The following is a 23,747-nucleotide window of genomic DNA, read 5'->3' on the forward strand; positions in this document are numbered from 1 at the left end:
TAAAAACCTCACCATCACCACCTCAGTCTAACACTTCTCCATCTGGTGCCCACTGCTGGGATGTGTGCAGAGCTGACATCACCTCTGCTGCAAAGCCAACAAAGCAGTGGAGATAGGAAGAGAAAGAAGCCCATGGGATGAATGGCCAGCTCTGGCCTTTGCTTCTGGCCTTTTGCTGTGCACCTGCAAGCCTGGAGAGCCTTCAGGAGCAGGAGGAATGAGCAGCTTTCTGAGTTATTCCCACCCCCTCCCCTGCCCATGACTATAATTAAGTGAAAACCTAACATGGCTCTGTTTTACTTTTACAGCCATTTTTGCAGCATGAAGCAAGAGCTGTTGCAGATGATGATAATACAAACACCTTTTGCTCGAGATGGGGGCTACCAAGCTTCTTGGGAGCATAAGAAAACTTTAGGAGTCTGGCCACTGAACACCAGCTGTCTACACCAAATGCAAAGGGGGGCAAGGCAAGAGAAAAAAAGGGAGAGAGCAGGTGCTGCAAAACAGTGGCCTGGACATAAGACTGGAGTTGGTGTGCCCTGCAGATGCTCCTGCAGCCACCAAATGGGCCTGTACCATTTGCTAGAGAAAAAAGCAACTGGACATGTCGAAGCAACAAAACACCCAGCAAATCTTATGTGCCTCCTGACTTAAAACAACAGCAAAGCACTTAGAGCTAATAATTACTGAAATAAGACTCCAGACAGACCAGCATCAGCCTTTGGGCCTTGCAGCTGGTGTAAGCACGCAGCCCAGCCTCACTGCTGCTCCTCCTGCTGCAGGCTCTGCAAGCCTTCCTGGCTCTCCTGGGAAGCCTTTACATTTTAGCAGTCCCTCCACTAATGATGATCAGCAAGCAAATGATTACCATTCACCTCAGCAAGATTTGGGCAACCCATTTAATAAATGCCTGCCTCTGCAGCTGAAGCAGTCCTATATATGGTTAGAAATACATTAGCTGTGCACCTGTTTGGCAGAATACTATATGAACTGCTTTATCATTAAAATGTGGCATTATTATAGGAAGACTGACAGTAAAGCGATACCATGTGCTTCTTCAGTTTGGGGAACAGTTTGTTTAAAATTTGCTCATGGTGGGCTTGAAACCTCTGCAGCTTCGGGAACCCAGGAATGAAAAAACCTTAAGAAAAGAGAAATAAAAATCAGGTAAGCTCTGCAGCAGTGACAGGGATAGACTGATTATTTATAAACTCATCTCTTGCATCACCTGTTGAAGTTGGCTGAACAACAGGGTGCCCAGCTACCTCCTTTTCACCTTCCTTTCTAGAGGTCACCCCTCACCCCATGTGGGTAACAGGACCCTCAGACCAAGCCCAGCTGGTCCTTCTCACCCAGCTCCCACTGCCTGCCTGCAGCTTGGCTTGGCCAAGAGCTCTCCGAATACACCTCAGTGTGTTGCAAGGTTCACAGAAAAGCTGAAGATGTCTGAACACCATAAGCTTGTTCAGTGCCCTGTAACGTATATTTAAGACTGTCCAAAGTTATCAAGCCATAGGGTTTAGCTCTCTGCCCATGAAATAACCCTCTGTGCATAGATTACTGCTAACCACAAGTAAGATGAAAGGATGTTTAATGTGTTTGAAGTAAAATAATACATCACACATTTAGTGGAATTACGTCTACATTTAGTGTGGATACTCTTGGATGTACTTCTGGGAGAATTCTTATAAACTCATAACCTTGAGTTCATTGATTGCCAAGGGCAAGGAACCCTGGAGGCAGGACAATGCTTCTGTGAAAGTGTCAATTACTGAGCTCTAAAGCTCAGGTGGGTAAAATTCGGTTTTTTTGATAAGAGTTTGTCTGCCTCCAAGAGTGAAGTTCAGCTCCCCAGTCAGGCTGCGCAAGTAGTTAAGCCTCACCCACTTTAATTAAACAAATACGTGAGGAGAAATAAAGCTCTACTGACCAACCTGAACAATCTTCCCTTCCTTTGGCAGACACCCCCTGCCCCAGCCCAGCCTTACCGTGCATGGCGTGGCGCTGGTTGGTGAGCAGCTGTGCCAGCGCCCAGAACGCATCCTCTTCATTCAAGTACATCAGGAGGATGGCTGCAATCTGGCTCATCCCTTGGCAGTAGCTCACTTCCTGCAATAGTCAAGAGGGGCACACGTGCTGCCATGCTGGCAGAGCCTACCATAATGCTTAAGCTTCCTGTACTTCCCTCTCCTCTTCCAAGGTCTGTCCCTGTTGTATTGCACATTTCAAAATTTTTACCGTTTATGTCCAAATTCACAGCTCCTATACGTTTACAGCATCTACCATGTCACTGACTCATGGAATAGTTTGGGTTGGAAAAGGACCTTTGAAGATTATCTCTTCCAACCCTCCTCAGGGACAGCTTCCACCAGACCAGGCTGCTCAAAGCCCCATCCAAACAGATTTTGAACATTCCAAGATAGGCATCCACAACTTCTCTGAGCAATTATTTCCATGCCTCACCATTGTAAAAAATGTTTTCCTTATGGCCAATCTATCTTTGGGATGACAAACAGCATGTGTTTACATTCCTTCAGCCATATGAGCACTGAAGTAATTAAACAGTAAATAAATCTGGTAAACATTTATCTGGCATGAGAGAGGCTCCTTAACTAACCCCCTGAGCATCTTCTTACTGTCCCCTGCTGGAGGTGGAGACAGTAGGTTCAGCTGCTAATTTCAGCTCATTCTGCCTGTATCCTTCAGCTAAAAATTACTGGTTTGCTGTAGTAAATAAGTGTTTTCAACAAGGATACCATTTGGTGTATCCTTGACAAGAAGTCAGAAACATGACAGACTGCCAGAAAACTAGTGTTGCTGAAAAGCCAAAGGGCAATCCCTTGTTCTTTGCTGACACTCTAAATCTCTCAGATGTCATTCACCAGGTGACAAAATGAACAAGGGAATGAAACAACTGTGGAAAGATTCCTGTGCTGCCCGAGAGTCTTGCAGCTCTCTGTACTACCCACTATTAGGACTTAAAATTGGAATTACCACTGGCTAAATAAGTGCGTGTTTATTACCTATATATACAATGAAAATATGTATGTCTACACAAATACACACACATATAAAGCTTTTCTTTAAATTTTTACATATATATAAAAATATATAAAGCACAGTGCTCTTCATGTTAACTGGACTTACTACTTACAGTGTTATAAACTGAGTATGCTGACAGGACGTGGAAGAGTGCCTGTTGCCTGGGGAGAAAGAAGGATATTAAAACACCTGAGCATGAGGTCTCCAGCTTCATGAGCACACCAGTGCATATACACAGAGAGCAGATTCTGAAAACACCCAACCAGCTGGTACTTAATGCTTTTGCAAGGAGCAGGACTCACAGGACCAGAAAACTCGTTCCTTGGAGACTGGGTAGGGCAGTCAGGTGTGACTTTCTCCAGTGACAAAGTCACTTTGTCAAACCTCTCCAACCCAATCTGTTGTGAAGACCCCATCCCTCCCAGATCCTGATGGGCCCACCCCAACATCCCAGCCATCCCAAACCAAGCCTTCTGCAACTGTGAGCCCTGGGAGACAAGGCACTGCAACAGGCTGTTGCTGGGCTCAAGAAGTGGGGCTGAGCCAGCTCCAGTGTGGACCTCGCTGAAAAATAATCAGCAGTTCAGCATCTGCAGGTCACACTGTGTGGTGATGGTTTGAGGAGAAGGCAAAGATGGCTTGGCTCTGAGCCAGGGTACTGGCTGGCTGCTGATCCAGCTCATTCCTCACAAATGCACTGGCAGGACTGCCCATATAAGCCACAGAAGCTTTCCATACTCACTTCACTCCGTAGCGATCCCGAAACATGATGTGGTTTCGGAAGGTGCGGTTAACATCCAAATCTATCTGCTTGATTTCCGATGAAAAATTTTTTGCTTGTTCTTTCATTTGCTGGAAGGGAGAGGGGCAGACAAGAGGCAGGAATCAGACACCATCTCAGCCTGTACCTCTCTCCACAGAGGGAGAAGGCAGGATTCCTGCAGCAGGAGTGGCAGCTTGAGAGCTACAGAGCTATCCAGAGCAGGGGACATTGATGTTCTGCAGTGAGCAATGAACTGCAGCCTGGAGGTGAGACCCTGACTCCTTGTCTGTGCTGCTGGCCCAGGGAGAAGGGGATGACCCCACACTCAACATGCTAAGACAGCAGCAGCTGCCAACCCAGCCTTTGCCCATCTTCCAATGCAGATACTGAGTTTTCAGAATCTAAAACCTCTACAATTCAATTCTACTCTCATTTATTTTGATTTCTTTGCCTGGCTGGCTGTCATAAAGCATTAAGAACTCTGTTGATCCTTAAAGGAATGAATACACAGATGTATGCAGCACTCTCAGCTTTTCAGAGGCTCAATCATAATAAAGTCTCAACTGTTATGACAGACTGTGATCTCCAACTACTACTTTCCCTGAAGAAGAGAGTCATCTTCAGTTTAAGGAGTTTCCACCAGAAAAGCAGTCCTGGAATATTGCCTCAGACTGGTACAAATTTTAAGAAACTGGCAGAGTCCAGAACAGGACCTAAACTCAAAGCCAAGAATCCCCATGTTCCCCCCCAGGCTGCCTAATCATTTAAGGCAGCATCACACAGAAAAAGGACTGAAGTCCACTGCAAAAAAAAATGGAAATTCAAATGAAAGTTTAAGACCACCTCAACCAATTGTGCCCTCAGAGCCCCAAGATGAAGATGCTCCATGGACAAATCTCACTGTGGTCCCATCTGCAGCCCACTCTTCAGCTCTGTACTGCAGGCAAGAATAACTATGCGGTAGCTAAGCATCTCATCTCACAGCCTTTAGATTACACCAGTGATCATGCCCTCCTCCTTTAATGTCTCCAGGGTTAACTGCAGGAAAATACATTTTGTGACTGTCTTCAGGCACACTGAGATTCACCAGTAGGTTGGAGGCAGCAGAGATGAGCAGCAGGCCCAATTTGCCTTGAGCCTAGGGTCAGGCTCACAGAGGAGAGAGAAAATAGAACATCTGCACAGATACTTATCATCTGCTCCAGCAGCTGCCATCCTGTGAATGCTTATCAGCCTGATACCAGGTGCCTCCAGGCTGCTGTTGACCTCCCAAGGTGGCCACATCAGCTCTGGGGAACATCAGAAGGTCATTAGCACCCACATGAGTCCAGCACAGCCAACACTTTGGATGATCACAGCATCTTGGGAATATTAACTCCACCCTTGAAAGCAGCTGTATGGAGGAGCAATAGTAAAGGGGCTATTTTGAATTATTGCCTACACAGGACAAGTGAGGATAAAAGTGGTGATGGAATGAAGATCCGATGAACAACATAATTTCCCTGCTGTAAATAGTGTGGTCTCTGTATCCTATGGCTCCTTGCCCTCTATAAAGCAGACAGACTACCTGAGAGAATATGACTATTCATGTGCACTGGGTCACTTCAGTTCAAATTTTCCTGCTAAAGGCCCTCTTGTTTTCCCTGCCAGAACAACACAAAAATTTCCCAAAGTAAATACCCTACTTTGGGTATTTTTAAATCATTGCACAAGAAGAGCAGGTAGGTCACACAGGACTTTGTCAACTCCATTCACCCAGGAGGCTTTACTAATTGTGCAGACATTAAAAAAGAAACACAGGATGGGTTATTCTCCTTTTTTCCCTAATGTAAATAACCTGAGGGCTCCACAGATGCTCTGTTGAGCTCATTAGCGCTGTGAGTCCTGCAAGCTGGTGGCAGAGCAGAGGCTGGAAAGCTGGAAGTCCCATCCCAAAGACCTTGAACAAAGCAGTGGGTAAAAGCCAGGATGCCTCTGCTCTGCCCCATGGCCAATATGTTTCTCCTGCTGCCTTCTCAAGCTCCCATCAAGCCCTCTGGCTGCAGCTAATAAACCCCAGGGAGGCAGAGCGTCACACCTACAGGAAAAGCAAGCGCAGAATGTCCCATGGTAGCCTTCAGGCTTTCGTGCCATGGGTTATACCTCAGGGAGAAATGGGGTGGCCTTGGAACCAGTTCCTTCAGGACACAAGTCTGAGGCTTAGTCCCTTCTTGAAAGCAAAACCCCTCATCCAGGACTTGCACTGAACCTCTCCTGGAGGAAATTAGGGGAGAGATAATTACTGGTGGCAGGCAGCACCCAAGAAGAGGTAGATTAAGATGATCTTGTAGAGGGTTTGCATCCAGCAAAGCCTATTAGCCCTGAAGCTCCTGTTTATCGCAGACCCCTCTGGAGCACAGATAAACTCCTTGTGACTTTCATTTGTTTGGATTGCTTCCCTGCCTGCACAGCACAGCTTTGAGGGAGGGAGCACAATTTTAATCTGCGTGCTGGGAGAGCTTCCTTATCTGTGCTTACTGTGGTGAGCCCAGCCTGCCTTCCCCCAGCCCCTGCGTGTGCCTCCATCCCCGCGGCACCTCGCCAGTAACATCCACGCTTGACTAACTATAACGAGTGTTAGCATCATCCTGCTTAATAGGCAGGGATTTTTAGAAACACCTGTTGGAAGCAGCACTCACCCTCCTGCCTCTGAAAAATAATTGTCTCCACAACACCCTGATCCTCACCCTGGTACATGATGCAAAATAAATCATAACACAGGCTTGGAAAATAAGTTAATTATCCACCAAGGGCTTCCACACGCTGCCTATGGAAAGCTTCCCCTCACTCTTCCCTGCATCCTTCTCTAAAAAAGCAGTAACACTGACAGCAGCTTTGCTCCCAACTTCCAGCAGAATAAATGGAAGCAGCATATTATAGAAAGCCACCAACTAACATGCTAAGAGACCCTATCTCAGTATAAAACAACAGACAAAGAGTTGATACCCTTTGCATTTTCAGTCCTCACCAAGCCAGCTTCATCAACCAATCTAACCTCCCTATCATCCTTCTCCTGCCTGCCATCTTTGCCAGGTAGAGCCCATACCTCATATTTTCCTTCATTCTCCTTCTTCATCTTCTCGACATCCAGCAGAAGTGACCAGACCTGGCCTCGCACCTGAAGTGGGATCCCTTTGTACACACGCCGGCACATCTGCAGGGAGGAAAACACATGCAAGGTTAGCTGGGTGCTGCTGGTGGCAAACACATTTTCTGCATGATTTGCTGCTGCAGATAATCAGCCATCTGAGCAGACACCCCAGGCAATCACTTCCTCTCCCTGAGATGGCACAGAGAGGGCACCTCTGATCTGATGGATGAGCTGAGTACCTGCATCCATCAAAGACAACTACTCAGTCAGTCACAGAACCAGAGAATCACAGAACAGTTTGGTTGAAAGGGACCTTACAGATCATCTAGTTCCCTAGATGATCTGTAAGGTCCCTTTCAACCAAAGGGACCTTACAGATCATCTAGGGGTAGTTAAAAGGGACACTTTTAACTGCCCCTGACTGCTTATAATCCCATCCAGCCTGAACCTTGAACATTTCCAGGGATGGGGCATCCAGTTTCTCTGGACAACTTGTGCCAGTGCCTCACCATCCTCACAGTAAAAAATTTCTTTCTTAGATGTAATCTACGTGTAAACCTGCCCTCTTTTAGTTTAAAACTGTAGCCTCTTGTCCTATCACTATCTGCCTGTGTAAAAAGTCATTCTCCCTTGTTTTTATAGGTCCCCTTTAAGTACTGGAAGACCACACTGAGGTCTCCTCAGAGCTTTCTCTTCTTCAGGTGGAACAACTCAACCTGTCTTCACAGGAGAGAGGTCTTTGTTCACTTCATCTCACAGCTGCTTCTTCTCTTTTTCCTGTCATAAAGCCCCCATTAAATTTCAATGGAAAACAGAAAAGAACAAAAGCGCTTTTTTTTTTTTTTTCCATTGCTGACTACTTCCATTAAAAGAAAAAGCTTCATAAGAAAGAAGAGTATCCTTTTCGGAATATTTTCCTTCCTTTCATTCATCCCACCTGTGAAACGCCTTGCAGCTGCACTACAAAACTCACAGTAGTACTCCTCCAGATTCCTGAGGAACCTTGGGTACACTGAAGGACCTGTGGCACATGCCCAAGCTCCAGCCATGGAGGGCATTTATGTTGCCTTATGGTGCTCTCTCAGAACCAGGCAATTCCTTGGGAAGGGACAGAGGCGCCAGGTTTCCAGTCATAGGAATGAGCTTGGAGCTGAGAAGGGCAGTGCCTGATCAGGCAATCAACTGGAGCTATTGTCACTGCCTAGTACAAATGCATCCAACCACCTTCAAAATCCCTCTTCTTTTTCCATAGGGTGTTCTGCTTCTTGCAATTCAGGCTGATGTAAGAGAAGAACTGCAGTCCCCAGGGAAGCACAAGATGCTAGCAGAAGGTTTTCTGGATGTGGGCCTGCCACACTGCCATTGCCACACCCAGCTGAACACCTGCTTCTCTTGCCTTTCCTTTCAGACCCACCTCACACCACCAGCTCTTTTATTTCCAACCTGACTTTTGAAGGTCAGCCTCTCCAAGGACATTAAGACCTTAACCACGGCACTGTGCTGGCTCACGGCCTCCATGAACACAAACTGACACTCCTCATTTCCTTACTCTCTTCATAGCAGCATTGTGGCTACTGAGGGCAAGACCCAGGAATGGTGGCCCTTGTCCCAAAGATTTACAAGACCAAGATGTAAGACAGGAGGTGGGCTTCAAGCAGAGGGACAGCAAAGAACTAATACCACTTTCCCAATCAAAAAAAGTATGTAAAATAACTCTGTAGTCTGTAGGACCAGGAGAACCAGATGCTTATGAGAACGCTTTTCCACTCCATTACAATAAATATTTCAGTATTTCTGCTGACAGAGAAAGTGTCTGCAACATATCCTGATCCTGAAAGTGTAATGGACATTCAACATTTAAAATGCCATCCTCAGAACTCCCCAGATGCTTGCTCTGCCCCAAGCATTGCTTAGCACCAGCTGTGAAGGTCCAGTGCATAGCCAGGATGAAATCCTGCAGAAATCCTTTACCAGATCCTGTCCTTCCCTGGGTATGCACCAAATAAAAGCTGCCCCTAAAAGCAACCTTACCAGCAAGACCTATGGAAAGCCACCATCCCGTTCAACTGCATGCTGCATTTCAAGTGGGACATCAATAATTCACCATCTGCACACCCAAAGGCTCATGTAAGGAGGTGCTTCTAAGGACAGCAAACCTTCATACCATGTGGGGTAGATTCATCCCCACTTCCCAAGAGTCACTAAATCAGGATGAAAGAAGTGCAATGCATCAAGAGACACAAAGCAACAGGATTAGATGAACCACATCCCCAAAGTAGTAGGTGCATGAAAGCCTGGCTCCTGCAAGCACTCATGCCTTTATGAAGCAAAAGCTGAGGTGAAGAAACTAGAATATGTACTAATTCTGACAAGAACACTAATTCAGAAAAGATTACTTATTTCCAGTGGTTTACAAAAGACTGACTGACAGCTGCCAAGGCATATGATGACAGTCAGGTCCGTGGGAAGGAAATAATTTTGCTTTGAATTTCCAGAGCTGGTATTGTACTTTAATGAGCGCAACCCTCAGTGGCATATAGTAATGTCTCAAATGATTTTCTTTGCACAAGTGCTAAAGGAACGGGGAGGTACAAAACATGCTGAGATGGAAGTGAAATGAAATGCCTTCCTGTTATTTAACCAAGGGCTTTCCTCCTCCCACCACCTCCAGACATGAAAGTGATAAAAACTCAGAGCTATGATTCACCCAGAAAAAAATGAGCAACTTTCCTTCATCATGAAACTTGAAGGAAAACAGGGAAGTTACCATACAAGTGGTACTTATGATGGGATGAAAAGACAGAGGTAAGGCAGCACATGATAACTCCTGTACCACATGACAGTCAAAACCAACCCTCAAGGTCACTCTCTTTTAAACCACTCAGCCCTTACAGATGGGAAGAGAGCACCTGGATCATGTCCCATGCAGGCTGACAGACCAATGCTCAGGCAAGAGGAACAAACACCATTCTGCTTCACAAAAGGAGATGCTGGTGGTCAAAGCAATGGTTTGAGACACGGTGGAAAGGCTGTGTCAGCCAAGGACTGAAGCCACAGTGTCTAAAACTTGCTCCAGGTTTTGCCATAGGATCATCTTCCCTCTCCAGGCATTAACATACAAAGCTCATGACACAGAGGCCGTCATCACCCCATCTCTATCTCTCCCCTGCCCACATATTTTCTCTGAGGTAGATGGGATGGGGAAGACTATGGAAGCACAGACTTGAGCTCCATGCTCCTGAACCAGCAATCTCCTCTGAGAAGTACCCAACCAATTGTTCCAGGTCTTGAATATGAGGGATGGAGTCACTGCCTTTAAAGACAGAACATCTTTTTGAAGTAGTAAAGATAGTGAAGTTAAAAAGGATTTGTGAGAGGTGGGTTGGTTTTTGAAGCAGAATATACACATTGCAGTTCACCTTCACACTTTGGAGTCTGTCACTGTTAACTTCTCAGCCATGTCCATGGATGACCAGGAAAAGACTGCAGGAGCAAGCAATGCCCAAATTTTGAGTATCCAAGGCAATATCTCCAACACTCCTAAAGTGTTGGAGACATATGCTGGATATATGGAAGGACTTGAAAGGGATATCACCTTCCTCAATTCCTTTAGGACTCAAAGAGTGATCCTGCCAAAGAGAAAGGACTTCTTCACATCCTCTACCAGTGATGCACCAGAGGAACTGAGCTGTGCAAATCCTCACCTGGAGTGGAGGGTTTCTTTTTAGTACCATGAAACCTGCTGACTGATGATGTGGCCATGGAGGATGCTTGGCAGTCTGGGCATCAGCACACAAGGCTTTCTTTCCATACTGTTAATGATTGCTCCCAACTCAGCTGTTGTGCTTGCTGCTGGAGCCTATGCAGCTATTCCTGATGGGGTACCAGCAAAGCAGGGGCAAATTTAAATCCTAAAGCTGGTGGGCCATGGGCAGGCATTTACAGTTATTGCCCAGGCTACCTTTGGAAGAGAAGAATTTTTGCCTTTCCAAAATGAGGGGGGAAAAAAAAAAAAAAAAGAAAAAAAAAAAAGGCAGGAGAAGCCACCCTGCAACTCCCAGACACAGCCCCCTTTCCTTCCTTCCCATGGCATTTGAGGCAGGAGATCTGACTTCAGCCAGCCCTGGCACGACACACGTCTGCTGGCTGTCCCTGGCATTAGCAGACTGTTCACTCCTGGGGGGTTGTGTCAGTCCATACAGATCCCCGATTCATCCTAAACCGCTTTGCTGGCATGCACTGGATTAAGTGCTCTGCACTCCCGTGACCTTAGCAGAGGCAAGGCTTCCCCCCTGCACAAAGGCAGGCTTTGCCTAAAAACCAGACATCTATCACCAAAGACATCCCTCTCTAAAGGTCCCATCCCACATGGCCAGCAGCAAGATGCAGCTTGCAAATGATGCAGAGGTCATATCCTCCTCCTATGACTGATGCTTCTGGCTGAAATCCACTTCAGGGCTATGATGAATAAATTATCCCGCTGTTGCAGCACACAGAGCACAGCCTTTTTTATCAGCAAAACTGTGCTGCCTGAACTGTGTAGATTCTTACAAGGCACCAGCCATTTCCTAACCTTCCCAAGCAAAGTCAGGCTGGTGTTTAAACTTGGGTTCAAATCAGCAGTGAAGAGGAGACAGACTACATGAGCCTCCGTGTGCTGAACCCTGAATAACACATTTTAGCACTTCTTTGCAGGTTTGACATACCTTAACTCTGCAAAACAATGCCATCCTTTCATGGATTCCTTTATTTTTGTACCCTTTCCCTTGTGGAAATTCAGCCAGAAAAAGGCACCATTGCATCATTCTAACCCCACCCATACGAGGAATTGTGCTGAGTGTCACTCTTTGCTGATCTTGAAATTAAATCAGGTTGTTACAAAATGTGTCTAGAACAGAGATGGAGACAGATCTAAGAAAATGATGAGCACATGGAGCCCCAGGACATTACTTTAATTAAGATAATCCTATTTGTTGCTCATCCTGAAACAGGTTATGCCAGAAATTATTTCAGCTCCTAGCCAGGCCATTCTAGTCAAGGAACTGTAAAAGGTCCCACTCTTTTTTTTCAGCCTTATTTCCAATAATCTGTGACAGTCACAAGACCCAGACTGCCATCAGCAGCATGCAAGGATGCACACAGGCTGCAGGTGGGGGAACAAAAAGCCAAACCTGCTGCTCTCTGGCGTTGGCTCATACCAAGGGTCTGAAAAAGCTGCTTTCTTGCCCACTGACAGGTGGCTGCTTTGGGGTCAATGCCCTGGATGGATACACCAGCTCACTCCTCCTGCTGACATTTCACAACACAGAAGATGAGACAACAACCTAAACCTTGATCAGATACTAAGATGATGCAAAACACAAAGGCTTGCTTGCTAAGTCCCTCCTCATCAAGTACTAGATATGATCAGATGTCTGCCAGCTCCAGCACATGAACAGGGACTGAAAAGGTTGGCCCTTAAGTCCAGAAAGTCCCAGTCTGGAATATAAGATGGGTTTCTACATCATTCAAGCAGAGTCAAAGTCAGGGCAACTTCCCTGTGAAACTGCTTGCTGTTCCTGCAACAAGATTTTTTCCCCCCTCTAATAAAGTACAGCATATCAAAATTAACATCAGAGGGAAGGTTCTTGTTTTCAATAAGAGGATTTTTTCAAAATTTGACACTTTAGTCATTGTTAAAATAACACAGAGTGGCTGTCTTGTGACATTTGAGTTTCTATCATGTCAGCCAAGTGGTGAAAACAAACTTGAAGGAAACATGCAATGCAGATGTGGCAGCCTGAGCACTCAGAGAAGGAACAAAACCATCCCACTCTGCTTTAGAAAAATCAGATCAAGGGCCTGTCACATTTACTTTAGCTAGAACAAAACACACAACCTCTGACATGACTGTGATCCCAGCATAAGGTCCTTGAAATGCCACAGTTGAACTGTATCCGGCTGTGGCAGCAGGAATATCTGAGTAGCTTTCACACTCCTGACACAAGAGTATGGGGTTTCACATCTAGGTGTAGGACACAATCTGATTTTATTTTTTTTTATTAAAAGAAGGCACACTTCTTTTGTGCCTCTCAGCATCTTTGCATTTAATGGTGTGTGGCTGCTACAGACCTTACAGCCTGCACTTGGCTTTGGTGCCAGGCAATGGGTGTGAGGCTGGGCAGGACTGAAACCAAAGCGCCTTTCTACTCCCCAGGGTCACCAGACTGTTCCTTCCCCCCCGGGGCCAAGCACTGCTTCTCTATTTGCTGGGAGAAGGGATGGCCATTTCCGGTCTCCCAGCATGGGACAATGCCACCTCTGTGTCCAAGAGCCATCAACCATTTACAGGCTGTTATTCATAACATCCTTTGTTCCACGACAAGAGCTTTCTCATTTTCTGACCCAAAGACCCTCAAGACCCACTTGCCAGTCTGACCAGCAAGACCCACTTGCCAGTTTGACCTCAAGACCCACTTGCCAGCCAGCAGATCTGAGTGACATCAGCTACAGTGTGCTTAACACCCCCAATAATTATCAAGGGAAATCCAAAAGAGACAGCGATCAGAGACTGCTACTGCTCCCCATCCCTCACGCTGGATCCTGCCTGTCCTCACCATCTGACCCAGGAAAGCCAAGGTGTGCTAAAACCACTCATCATTACCCACCACAAACACCCTCCAGGACCTGAAGGAATTCCCTGTACCCTGCTGGAATTTGGTGGTTTACCCACAAGGTCAATAACCAATTAGTGCTAACTTCTAATTAGAAAGAACCAAGTCACAGGAGAGCCTCTGATTTGCCTGAGGAGCAGCACTGATTAACAAAGTAATTAGAACCACCCTGAAGTGAACAGAAGGTTTATAAAACCCCAAGCCCACCTCCACCCCATCCCTGCTGTCATTAAGATGATTTTGTTTCTGGTTTTGCTTTTTTTTGTTTTGAAGAGTGATACTACAGCTGATCTTTGGCTGGCTGATCTGGACATGACTCCTGACAGCTGGGCAAAGAGGATGCTCTGCTCAATGTTCTCCCTAGAGCTATGCAGATATTCTTCAGATATTTCTTTCTACTTAGCCTTTTTAACCAAGCTCAAATTTCTCCCAAGGATTCCCAGTAGGAGCTAGAAGCAGTCCAGCCAAACACCCCACTTCTCCTGCTAAACACAAAGGCTGCAGAGGCCATGGCAACAAGGCAGTGCCAGGCTTCAGCCCTCTCCTGTGCAGAGTGTCGCAAGTAGAGCAGGTCAGACACAACGCTCCTCTCCTGACCCAGCAAGGATCATGTCACTAGGTTCAAAGGGTTTTTTGTGTCAAGAGGTTTGTAAGAGGAACGTATAACAGATACTATTTATTAAAAACAATTCAGTTTTGAAGTGGTGTTTGGTGCAGAGCTCATTTTAACACCAGAGACATAATGTTGGTGTCTCCATCCTTGATTTCCACAGACAGGTGTACACAATACGAAGCCTAAGTGGCTTCTCACAGGCACAGCTAGGAGCAAAATACAAAATCTAAGTATTGTTCTAGACTAATAATTCTTCCGCCAGGGAGAATTATAAGGAACATCAACTGGGCTGTATCAGTCACATCTTCCACATAATTTCAAGGAGGTGGAAACACAGAAGCAACTTCTGGCGTGCACTGCCCTCTGCTCTCACAGGGCAGGGAGCCAGCTGGGCACACAAACATCCCTGCTGTGCTCTTGGCTTACACAGGTATAAGTACAAAAACGGCAGCAGCATTTAGGAAACCCTTTTTAAAGCTATGTAAGTCAGAACACAACTTTTACCTCGACTGGTAACACAGAAATTTCTAGGAAAGCTTTAAAATATTAAAGACTAACAAGTAGAATCAGGCAATGTTCCAGAGATCTCTGGTTTATCTGCTGACTTTTTGAAAGCCTGACTCATCATATCCATCACACCCACCCTGCCAGACATACACTCTTTTACTCCTTACCTTGTCACTGTTTCTGTATTTGCCCCACTTCTTCAGCATCTTAAGCCACTTGTCCACACGTTCTATTTCCTGCTGTTTTTGCTGGTGCAAAGGAGAAGAAAAGACAAAATTAAGAAAAAAAAAGCCCCAGGACATCCCTCTTGAAGACACAAAACTTCATTCTCTCAGGTTTAAACTTCTATGCAAAGACCTCACATCAGGGATGGGAATAATCCACAGGTGCGTGCAGAAACTGGTAATTTCAGCACTTGGTAATTAAAAGCAGCACTGGTGAAAATGACAAGACACACAAGCTTAACATAGAGAAAGCATTCCCAAGAGTATTCCCTGACAATAAAAATCTTTGCATGTCCAGCTAGACTCAAATCCTATCACTGTATCAGATGAGAAGAAATGTGATTCAGTCCCATCTAGCAGGGTTCTACCAGAGGATATTCTCACATCTCAGGGGAGATGAGGATGGAGTTGATGGTTGCCTACAACTTCTACTGTCTTCCTTTACACATGCAGTCCCCTTTGTGAGCCACAGCTGCTGAGCACTGTGCCAAAGCAGAGGGAAAAGCCCAATATTGCTTTAAGAGGTGCTTTTGCAGTGCCATGTGGAGGAGGAAAATTGTCTGACCAAGCAAAATAAAAGCTCCAACAGCTGGGCATTGTGCAGTGTCCCCACCTCTGGGTGAGCAGCAGTGACCAGTGGGTGCTGGCTGCCTGCATTGCTCTTACTTGCTCACTTGTTTCCTCAAAACACATTCCCTCCCCAGCTGGTGTGAAAAGGATGCCACATCCATGATGACAGAGCTGGCAGCTCTCACCTTCTCCTCCAAGGCGGTGCGGGTTGGCAGCTCCTGCTCGCTGGAAAAGCAAGGGGTCACTGGTTACTCCATGGGCAAGAAAGGGTGTGGGGAGCACAGGGTGCTGCAGCTCATGGACCACCTCAGACACTTGAGGGGGTATGTCCTGGGGACTTTTTGCTCTTCCTACAGCTGTCCCCAGTATGAAAGAGGCAGGGGAAGCACCATCCAAAATCCCACCACCCAACAGGAGCTCTGGGGGGTAATCAAGCACTGGACATAACTAGAAATCCTGAGCATATATCTCCTCTTCAATACACACATGATCAGCAATTCAAAGGGTGGGTAAGCAGAATTTCTGGACAGCAATTGCTTAAAACCTCCCTCCTGCACACAGAACATGTACTATTGTAATTTCTGTTAAGAATCAGAATAAAAATAGTTATTTTTAAGTACTCATCCCAGGCATAGGGTGTGTAATTCATGTGTGCCTTGGTTAGGACGGAGATTTCTAAAGGAAAGGTTTCCTAAGGAAAGGTTTCCTAAGGGAACCAAAGATGATCAGCTATATTTTCCTATACCTATATCTCTTCCTATACCTCCCTGAATCATCAGGTGCAAACACAAGGGTCTCTCCCTCTCTGGCACACCACGGAGGCACAGGAGCACCAGCCTGCACCTTCTAACGCCAGGCTTGTGGTAGGAAACCTTTTCTGAGCCTTGTCTTGCAGCAAATTCAAAGCATCAGTGTCCAGACATGCACAGATGAGGAAGGAGGCCCATTTAGTCTTTCCTCCTGCATTTGGGATTGATCAAGCCAAGCCACAGAGCAGCTTATGAGAGAAATGCTGGGCCAGTCATGCTCAGTGCAGAAGGATGGTCCACACACACACACAAAGGTCAGAGAGGAAAGGTGAGGGCAGGAGGACTTACTGCAGGAATCCAAACCGGTCTGTAACTTTGTAGAGGGTGAAATCGGCATCTTCCCACTGGTCAATCTGAGCTCCTTCCTGTCTGCCCTGAAAGCAGAAGGGACACCTGTGAGCTGGTCCCAGCATTAGGAATGCCCCGGTGCCTGCATCCTGCACCCAAAGCAGGCAGGTCTTCTACGTCCCTCTCTTCTGAATGATAAAAGGCACAGAACCAGGAGAGCAAAACCTGCACTGAAGAGCCAAATTCAAGGCAGAGAAAAATGCCAAGTTCAGCCTATCCAGCATTCCATGTGTGCCTCTGCTAGAGGCTGGGAAAAGCTGTACATCAGATAAAACAGTGTTGTTGGGCATAAGCCATCCTGGTGTTAAGGGAGCACTGAAGCACCAGAAGCTCAGCACCTTTCAGTACCTATGCTGAGCACACATGGGACCCTCAATAAACTCCAGGGATGCAGTGAGAGGGGATATATAGGAAGGGAGAGCTGGCATGAAGCCTGATGGCATGAGGACTACTGGGGCAATGCCTGCAGGGAGGCAAAAGTTCTTATTTGATGCATTCCTAATTGATTACACAGCTTCAGCCCCAGCCAGCATGCTGGGGAGAGGCACGAGGCTGGTACCTTCTCATACTTGGCGACGATTTCTGCTTTTTCCTGGGCTATTAAAGACTCTATATCCTTCTTCATATCAGAAGCTGTAAGGGAAAAAAAAAAGCGGGGAGGGGGGAAAAGGAGATAAGTAAATGCGTACACAGCATGTGAAATATTTTAGGAAAGTGCTAATACAAAAAACATTTGCTGACAATTTTAGCTTCCAGCCATATCCCACAGCTAAAATTAGGCTGAGGTTGCTCAGCCACTGTACAGAGTTTGTGGAGCTTGCCTGCACACAGCAGGACCACCAGCTCCCTTCGCTGGGACACAGCCCAACCCGAGCAAGGGGGGAGTCTTGCCTTTGTTCTCAGGCACACACATGGCAGTGTGAAAGACGTGGCTTTTAAATCCAGACATGCAAACCAGGCACAGGGCACTGGCCCAGCACAGGACAGGCGCCAGCCGGGCGCTGCTTGGCACAGCATCCACATGGATGACAGCAAACCACTGGGTTTGGATGGCAAGCCAGGAGATGCTCTGCAGGGGCATCCAGAGGCAGATTTAACATCAAAGAAGAAATTGAAAGAAGTTTTAGCCTACTGAAGTGTGCATGAGACAAGTGAATTGGCCTCTAGGTGATTACCTTCTGTATACAATTCCAAAAGAAAACAACACAGCAGCAAGATGTCCACACCTCTGCTAAGAAGGACCAGTCTTGGTCTAAGCATGACCCAGTCTAGGTCCCTGGGGTCTGTGCCACTGTTTTGCTTCATCCCATACACATCCCTATGAGCAAGTAAGTTCCCACATCAAACACAACTTGAGTGTTATCCTGTACAAGCCCAAGGAAGCATCCTCCCTGTCAAGCCATAACTAGTTCCTCATTCACCAAAGGTGGAACTAACACACCAAGGAGAAAACGCAGGCAGACAAAACCCCCAGGGAAGGGGGTTATATAATCAGGGCTCTTTCATGACTCGTTATCAGATATCAGCACAGGCATGGCACCACGTTACACTCATCCATTCAGACACTGGAAAAATGCAAATTCTTCAAATTCATACCAGGAATGGGTGTATCTTCCCCTCTTATTGACTCCACAATCAAAACAGAGCAAGGACAGAAATATTAAAGTGTATTTTGTTCTTTTATTTTTCAAGCTACAGCTCCTACTTCAAATGTGAACTTTGATTAGTACATTTTAATCACAGCTTAATTTTCCAGTGCAGCAAGGTCTGAGTAACTGTCTCACCGTATCACCTAATACTTCTGCATCTCCTCCTTCTCACATCTCCTGTGAAACTTACAGGCAATTTCACTCCCCAGTTCTGACTTTTTTGTTGTTGTTATGGGGTGAAAAAAATTCCAATGATGTCTTTTACATGCTGCTAAAAATACAAATATTCTGCAGGCTACAGGGGAAAAATAAACTGTATGTCAGATTAAATGGGCAATTTTTCAAGACACTTATAAAGTGAAAGCTATTCTGAATATCTCTGACCACACTCTAAGAGAACAACAAAGGAAGAGCAACTTGGTACCATGGGAGGATTTACACAGCAAGAACATATATATTTTGGCATTCACCTCTGCAAAAGCCTCTCTGCAGCCAGAAACACCAGACTTGTGCGAAGGAGCCAGTTTTTAATCTCATTCCTGGAATATGCATATTTATTTTCTCTTTCTATAATTCTGCAAATGTCCAAATTTAGTAAAAAACTTGAAAGCAGAGAAAATGGGAGATGGCAAGCGGCTTCACCAGCCTTGGGGTGTGACCACAGTGCTGCTGCTTGGGAGAGCACAGAGACGGTGCTGTGCTCAACGAGGTGGTTGTCAAAGTACTCTGGAGAGGGAACAGAACATAGCTTAGCTCTGTAACAGCAGATATTGAATAGGGGTATTTTCATTATTTCATTCTACGTGTGCTCAAACTCCAGAGTAGTTTTGACATCATGATGTTATATAGCCTTTGCTTGAGGGAAATGACACCTCCCATACATGGAAACTACTGAGATTTATTTTCTGAAGGGTTTGATGGAACACATCATTTTTTAACTTGATGTAAACAGGCTTCCTATAAATAGGAACAGGCTGTATTGTACCTGCCATGCTTCTTCATATACCTATGTATGACTGCATACTTTCTTTTTTTTAATACACCACTTAAATTACTTTCTCAACCCTACCACCCAATTTTCTCCTGAGAGTACTGTATTTTCATAGCAAAGACTTTTATTTTTCCATGACAAACACAAAAGATGAAGCTGCTATGAACAGGAATAGTAAGAAAATGTGAACTGTGCAACAATGGTATTACATAATTAACTAGGATATAAGCAACAGAAAGCCTGAACTATGCACATTTAAATTCAACCCCAAAACAAAGTTATGAACTACCTCCTTTAAAAAAGAATGAGTTGAAAACATTCACAATCTGTCATGTCACACTAACGCTTGCAGCTTCCAGTCAACAATTTAAGGAAGTAAAAATTAATACCAACTACAATAAGCCTAAAAATGTTTAATGAAACTGCACATTACTGCCTACCAACATTGAACATTATCTAGCTATCAGCAAACCTGAAACAAAATACCAAATTTTTGAATGAAAGTGACTTTCCTTGAATTAATTCACCAGCTGGAATCTCAAATATTGGCAGCAAGAAGAAAGTATCTGCATCAAAAATCCAAGACTTCATGTCAAAATTTTTCTCCATAAATCAGATTTACTGTTATACTAGTCCCACAAGTCCCATATTTTTCCAGTCAGATGTGCCAAGCTCCCATTGCCCTACATGCGATAGCACCCACCAGGACCAGCGTGGCTGGGAGAGGGGAACCTCTGTCCACCAGCCCAGTTCTGCAGCCCTGCTCACTGCCCAGGAGAACTGAGCATTTCCCATGGTCCAGCAGCAGTGCTCCTTGTGACACAGCCCAGGACATACACACGTCCCCTGTCACCTCCAGCCACAACACCATGTCTCACACTTATCAATTCATCAGCAATCACCCTGCCAGTACTTGACAGATGGGCTTTTGAAAATGAAAATATCAGCAAACTCTCTTCTTAGGAAACACAGCATAGCAACATGTTCTCAGTCTCAGCCTGGATTTGAGGATATTCTGGAACCCAGCTTTTAAATCTTTTGTACTGTAGAACAGTATCTACTCAAGCTATTTGAGATTAAGACTACATGTTTGTAGTTGGTTTCTGTTTGGTGGAAGGTCATTGAGAAAGCAGAAATGCGTTTAGGTAAATGTGTGCTCTCATTCTATGTCCACTTAACTTTAAATAGAGACTGCTGCTAGGATAAGAAAGAAAAGGCAAGTTTTGACACACTGTACTTCACTACCACTCTGGCCTCTATCAGAGTGAAACTACTGCTGTGGAATAAGGTAGAAAAGGTTACTTACTACAGTCACACCAACCACTGCTGAAACACAACAAATCACTGTTCCTGTTTCATGTTCTATTTTAGAAGCACATTTCTACACAGCATTTTATGTCTTTAGCCATCTATGGTATCAGCCTGCAATTTTTGCTTTAAGAGAACAGTTTTAAAGAAAAATCATATACATCTATGCAAGCAAAAATGCTTATACATCTATTAAGAGGAAAAAGCCTCTCACAAGGTACATCTGCAGTCTGCACCCTCTCCCAGCAAGGCACTTTTAAAGCTACTACTCACTTTTAAAGCTTCTACTAGTTGTAACAGTGACTCACGCACTTGCACACCCTGGAATAAACCTGGCCATGCAGTGAAAGCAACTAAAGCAAGCTGTGAGAAGTTGAATAAGCCCCATTAGGGCTTTTTACGTGCATGAAACAGGCACCTTGACATGCTTCAAACCACACAGGTTAAGGGCTTGAAGCAACCTGCCCATCCTGGCTGCCTGGTAGAATGTGGGGGGACAGTCAGCAGCTGCAAGCCAAGAGGAGCTGTCATCAGAGGCTCTTTTCCCACATGCTCAAAGCCTTTCAGAAGCAAAGCCACAGCATTACACCACTGCACATACCTACCACGCACAGCCAAAGCGAGCACGGCTTTGGGACTGCTCCACCACAGCCTGAGGAAACCTCAAAGCCCCCAGGGCAGCCAGGAGGGGCTGTGGGCTGTTACAGGTGGGCATGGGCACGCCTGGCTGTGTGCCCATGAGGTGACAAGCCAAGGAGGAAGTGAGGGCCACATGCTGCTGACTGCAGGCAGAGCTTTTGCTTTGTGAGAACCAGCCCCATGCAGAAGTCAACCTGCTCCTGAGGCCGTGGTGCAAGATAGGCCAGCATGCCCATCTCCAGTGCTGCAGCTGCTGCAGCATTTTTTTGCTAGACCCCTAAATTTCTACTCCAAAATGGACAACACATTCAGTGCACTGGCATCAAGGACTTCTGCTGATCCCCATGTGCAGATGCTCTCTCATTAACAAACCCAGACTGCAAACATCCTGGCCAGCACCAGCTTCAAAACACTTCACTGGACTGTGCATCCCTGACCTTAGCTCAAATCCGGCACACAATTACATCCCTGCTACCAGAAAGGAAATCAAGACCTGCACTCACGAAGTGAATTACGGCTTCAGGAATGAAATTACTATCAAGCAGGATGAACCAAGATACAGGAGATCCTGTTTGCATATTTATTTCCTTGACTACAACCCAGGGGAACTCAAGCAAGCTTTTTTGTTTGTTTGTTTTAAGAGCATAAGGAGCACTAAGCCAGCTGAATTGCAGGAAGGTTTGTTTTAACTGTCTTGGGGTCTTTGAAAATTACTATAGATCATTTTAGATGAATCACAGATGTGCTACAGAAAATTCAAATGATCTTCTGTCCTAGTAAACTTGCACTGGATGCTGCGCTGGATAAAACCACAGTCACATCCCTCAGCAGAGGTAGTGGGAACACCTCCACTGCAACTCACTTTGATGCCACCAGCAATACCCCAATAAGCCAAAGCATCCAGCATCATTGTAGATGAGGTCCTGCTGATTTACTAGCATGTGTAACCACCATTTATGACAGCTCTCAGTGTGATTCATATTTGCTCCAGAGCCAGTTTGTGAGTTTGGAGAAGACAGGATGAAAACACAACCCAGCTCCCAGCAATGTGCCCTTACCTGAGCCTTGTATCAGGTGCCAAGATTCATCAGTTCAGCTGGAGTTGGCCACTCCCCTGAAGGCATCTACCTGGCAGGAGCCAGTTGTCTCTCCTGCAGGGTGGTGAGGACCCCCAGTTGCCACAGCCCACTGGTCAAAAGCCCTTTGGCTCACCCACACTGTCCCAGCTTCACGTGGCCACTCTCCTCCACCCTCGTCCGCTGGCACGTGAGAGCTCACTGCAGGCGGCTGGGAGAAGAGGCAAGGCAGGTGGCAATCCACACTGTCTTGTTCCCCAGGCTCACTGCAAAGGAAATAAGAAGTTGATCAGTATTCCAGTTCTGGCACAGCAAAGGTACCATCCTTTACCAACACAGGGGTCTTTGAACACAGAGGAAAGGCAGGTTCCTTTTGAGCTGGTGGGGAAAGAATAGGCTGTAACTGCAGGGCATACAATGGCAGAAAGTAAACTACACTTGTATGTGCTGCAAAAAAACCTTGGTGTGGTTTTTCTTGCCATTTTCCACCCCGGTTAGGTCCCAGGGTTTCCCATGAAGGTCCAAGAGCCCAACACACCTTTATACCAGCAGGCACATTGCATTGATAACTCAGCAGGCAGAAGATGCCCCCTACCCAAGTCAAAGGCACAGTATTACATCCGACTCCAGCTAATCTAATAGTATGTTGCCCCCAAGAAGGGCTGCAATGGAGGGTTCAGGCCATTCCTTCAGGACTTGGGTCAGGTTAAGAGCAAGACACATCACTGACTTGCATGGTAGAAGAGCTGACACCAGCTGTGCCACCTGAGCCACCTTCCAGCACTTGCAGTTCTCCCTGATACATCCAAACAGCTACATAGTCCAAAGGACAGCAGAGCCCAACTCAGAGCTATCACTTACACAAACCAACTTTTTAGTTCTCACCTTCAGCAACACAGACAAGCAACACACTAATTCCACAAGTGTGACATCAAGACAGCATCCCAAAGCATGACACTCTGCTTAAATTCAGCAAGCACCGGGCAGAGGAAGCACACCTCACTTCTGTCATGAGCAGCCGCTTTAATAACACCACCTCTCTTCCAATCCCCCTCACAAACACCAGCAAATGTTTTCCACACAAGCCTGAGTTGTCCTGTGCTGAATTTCTCTGTTGTCACCTCTCCAGCACTCAGACACAACGACCTGGAGGCCCTAAAGTGCAGAAGACCTCACACCCTTTCAGAAGTGGGCACCATTATAATCAACCCATTATACTGATTATATTTTATATATGTTTTCACCTAGTAGGTTATAATGTATTTTACACACATTAAATGCAGATTACACACATTTGCCTCTATTCTCCCAATCTGCACCAAGCTTTTAGAGTACAATTGCAAGCTGTGGTGACGATGACAACACTATGCTGCTAGACTAGGGCAATATCAAGAAACCCAAATACATTGGCCAAGTCTTCTAGTT

At 45.8% G+C, this 23,747-nt stretch overlaps 1 protein-coding gene across 6 annotated transcripts in view; it reads right to left on the reverse strand.

Annotated features, from left to right (window-relative positions):
* The window catches only part of LOC121360993 (USP6 N-terminal-like protein), an 84,492-nt gene that overhangs the window by 15,483 nt on the left and 45,262 nt on the right, over nucleotides 1–23,747 (reverse strand). For 5 of the 6 annotated variants that reach the window (XR_005956279.1, XR_005956280.1, XR_005956278.1 and 2 more), the window contains 10 exons: nucleotides 22,305–22,588; nucleotides 17,219–17,292; nucleotides 16,600–16,685; nucleotides 15,688–15,727; nucleotides 14,876–14,956; nucleotides 6,891–6,998; nucleotides 3,785–3,894; nucleotides 3,155–3,203; nucleotides 1,989–2,109; nucleotides 1,047–1,141 (listed from right to left, as the gene is read on the reverse strand). Coding sequence is in view for 1 of the 6 variants with exons in the window: in XM_041481258.1 (XP_041337192.1) it covers nucleotides 1,047–1,141; nucleotides 1,989–2,109; nucleotides 3,155–3,203; nucleotides 3,785–3,894; nucleotides 6,891–6,998; nucleotides 14,876–14,956; nucleotides 15,688–15,727; nucleotides 16,600–16,685; nucleotides 17,219–17,284 (756 nt within the window). In the remaining 5 variants the exon portion in view is untranslated. Of the gene's footprint in view, nucleotides 1–1,046; nucleotides 1,142–1,988; nucleotides 2,110–3,154; nucleotides 3,204–3,784; nucleotides 3,895–6,890; nucleotides 6,999–14,875; nucleotides 14,957–15,545; nucleotides 15,661–15,687; nucleotides 15,728–16,599; nucleotides 16,686–17,218; nucleotides 17,293–22,304; nucleotides 22,589–23,747 lie in introns of those variants that run through there. The other variant, XR_005956282.1, reaches the window with a different exon arrangement.

The sequence above is a fragment of the Pyrgilauda ruficollis genome, unplaced genomic scaffold (genome assembly GCF_017590135.1).
Source record: "Pyrgilauda ruficollis isolate IOZ18807 unplaced genomic scaffold, ASM1759013v1 scaffold55, whole genome shotgun sequence".
Taxonomy (NCBI): domain Eukaryota; kingdom Metazoa; phylum Chordata; class Aves; order Passeriformes; family Passeridae; genus Pyrgilauda; species Pyrgilauda ruficollis.